The following is a 2,815-nucleotide window of genomic DNA, read 5'->3' as shown; positions in this document are numbered from 1 at the left end:
AATTAGAAATGCAGAGTACCGGTTCTTGTGCACTGCACTTCTTCTTAATAAATCTATCATCCTATGAAGTTTCAAGTCCATAGCTTTTATAATTGAAGAGAAATGGCCCTGACAAAATTAAAGTATATAAATTTACAAAGGTCAATAACTCAAAAATTAAGAAGTGCAGAGTTTCGGTCCTTGTGCACTGCACTTTGGGTTATTGAAAGAAGCATGCATACCAAGATTGGAGTTAAACTGACTTATAGTGACTAAGTTATGCTCCGGACAAGCTTTAGGGGACGCCGACAATGACAACACCATCGACAAAAGTAAACCCTATATGTCACCTTTTCAAGGCGACACAAAAAACATGTCAATCATGAAAAATGTGTAGAAATAAGCAGAAGAAATCACATATATAGTTTTGATTGAAACATTTGCCTTACTTCTTTTAGTGCTTCCAACATAATACAATGTAATTTGTTTTCTGTAAACATATACATTTGAACTATTAATCGTCAACTGCAATAGTTTAATATTCAGTTTTTGTAATGTACTTAAAAATACATGTACACAACTTTCATGTTTATTGCTGGAATTTTAAAATCACAGTATTGTTCTATTCCAGTGATAAATCATATACTTTTATGAATCCCTCACTCTGACTCACATACAATCTATTTTTGTTCTGGCAGTATGCCACACCTACTGGTTTGTCTAGCCCTTGATCATCATCCAGCAGAATCTTGACCTTGGTCAGGTCCGGTGATAATTGATGTATATTGTTTGACATACGTCCACATACAAACATTGCACCACACCTGTCTGCAGTCATCTGACATGGTCCTTCCAGCTCATCATCCTTGTAAATTGCTTTCACTTCACCATTGGAGTTTAGACCTAACACACAGTTCCTTTCATAGTCAGATACATATATGATTGCTTTGCCTGTGTTGAGGGATATAAAACATGGTACATCAAACAGGCCATTCCCACCATGATCTGTACAAAAAATTTTCAGTACTTTACCAGACATGTCAAGTATCTTCAGCATGGCTGGTTTGGTTGAATAAGACACAATAAGGTAATCGTTCTTACAGGCCACCCCACGGCATTTAATTCCTACTTTCACATCTTCTGTGTTTGTCACTATCATAGACTTAGAGAATGTTATCAGTCTTATTATTCCAAGTAGAGGAAGTGTGATAGCAACAGAACAATTGTCAACTTTGGCAACAGCACAAGGTCGGGAGGGCAAGTCTATTCTATCATATGATGAAGCGCTTACTGACAAATCCTTGAAGATAACCATCTCTGTAAAGTGATATCTTGTAATTAGAAGGGTTTTTTCTGAAAATAAGCATAAAGATGAAAATGAGTCACAACTGAATTCGACATCCGAATTATAGTGTGCAATTCTTTCCACTTCAGATTTTTGTATTTCTTGAAAAGTGAAAAACTGGCCAGCATCTTCAATATTAGAGACTGTTAGATATTGCTTATTAGCTTTTCTTTGAACTCTGTAATGATGAATCTTATTGGTTGTGCATAAGTTGTTTGCATTAGCCTCCAAACGTTTCAAGCTTTTTTGACCTTTCTTGAGTGATACGAACAGGCTACATCTTTGACTGGCATTTTGATAGCTAGCCATTCTTGATGAAATCATTTTCACGCCTTCTTTGATTTTTGAGGTTTCTTTTGAAATATTCTGTATATTTATCTGATCACCACTTTTAGCTGTGTCTATCTTCTCCTTAATTTCAGTAACCTCTTCTTCAAGTGTCTCTTCTAGCTTCTTGTATTTATGCCCAAACAACTCAATAAGTATCATCCTTTTTTCTGACAGCCTTCGTATGGTTTCTCCCATTTTCTTTTCAAAGTCGTCAACAACTTCTTTTTGATATTCTTTAAATGTTGACAATATTTCTTCTTTCTTTTCCATAACTGTATTTAATGCCTTTGATTGTAAGGAATTTATCTCCCTTAAGTTTGTGTTAACTTGCACTTCTGTATTTTCCATACTTTTCAAAAATTCTTCAAGATCTTCAGAGAATACTTTGACTTCTTTGCTATTTTCAATCCCTTGAACAAAGCTTGGCAAATGCTTGACAGCTTCACAGTTCTCATGAACTTCTTTCTTACATTCAATACAGGCAATTTTTTCACAAACTTGACAGTAAAACTTGATCAATTCATCTTGATGAACAGAACATTTTTCAAAACAGAAATCTTGTGGCATGTTATCCTTATCCTTGATGGTATGGGAAAGCATATATCTTTCATGAAACTTAATACATGTTCCGCACAAGTACACCAAACAATATTCACAAAATCCCTCAGCAGGAACATGTTTCTTGTCATGTGTATTACAATGTTCACAAAACATTTCCTGAGCTTCATCAGAGCCCTCTGGTAATGAAACACTTAACATCGCAAATGCCATATTTTTATATTGCAAAAACAAATTGCCTGTTACTGGTAAACTTCAACAAATAGAGACTGATGCTTGGTCAGAAAAATTGCACTTATCATTCTGGATAATATAACTGATTATTTTGAAAGTAGAACACTGCATGATCATCACATGATGGGATAAAATGCTTACACTGCAAACATAGAACTGCAATCAAATCAGGTCATTCTAATAATCTGATTACAACACATGGATCAACATAATTATCTAATCTATCTCTTGCCTCAGTAACAAGAAAAGGAGATAAAATAAAGCTATCTTTATCCATTGAGAAATATTATCATTTCATATAGATCATGTATAACCTTTTAAAATAGCTTCCTAAAATCAGAATCCCTTTTCTTTTTTTTTCTTTTTTTT

The 2,815-nt window shown here is 34.2% G+C and overlaps 1 protein-coding gene across 1 annotated transcript; it reads right to left on the bottom strand.

The window, feature by feature from the left end:
* Positions 1 to 601: 601 nt before the first annotated feature.
* On the bottom strand, positions 602 to 2,425 carry LOC132747828 (uncharacterized). Its single transcript, XM_060737348.1, has one exon. It carries the CDS (start codon positions 2,423 to 2,425, stop codon positions 602 to 604), a length of 1,824 nt encoding a protein of 607 aa, XP_060593331.1.
* Between the last annotated feature and the right edge of the window lie 390 nt (positions 2,426 to 2,815).

Source organism: Ruditapes philippinarum, unplaced genomic scaffold (assembly GCF_026571515.1).
Source record: "Ruditapes philippinarum isolate M1 unplaced genomic scaffold, ASM2657151v2 ctg20470_1_1_1_1, whole genome shotgun sequence".
Taxonomy (NCBI): Eukaryota; Metazoa; Mollusca; class Bivalvia; order Venerida; family Veneridae; genus Ruditapes; species Ruditapes philippinarum.
Note: the sequence above shows the minus strand (reverse complement) of the source record. Positions and strands in the feature narration are given on the sequence as shown.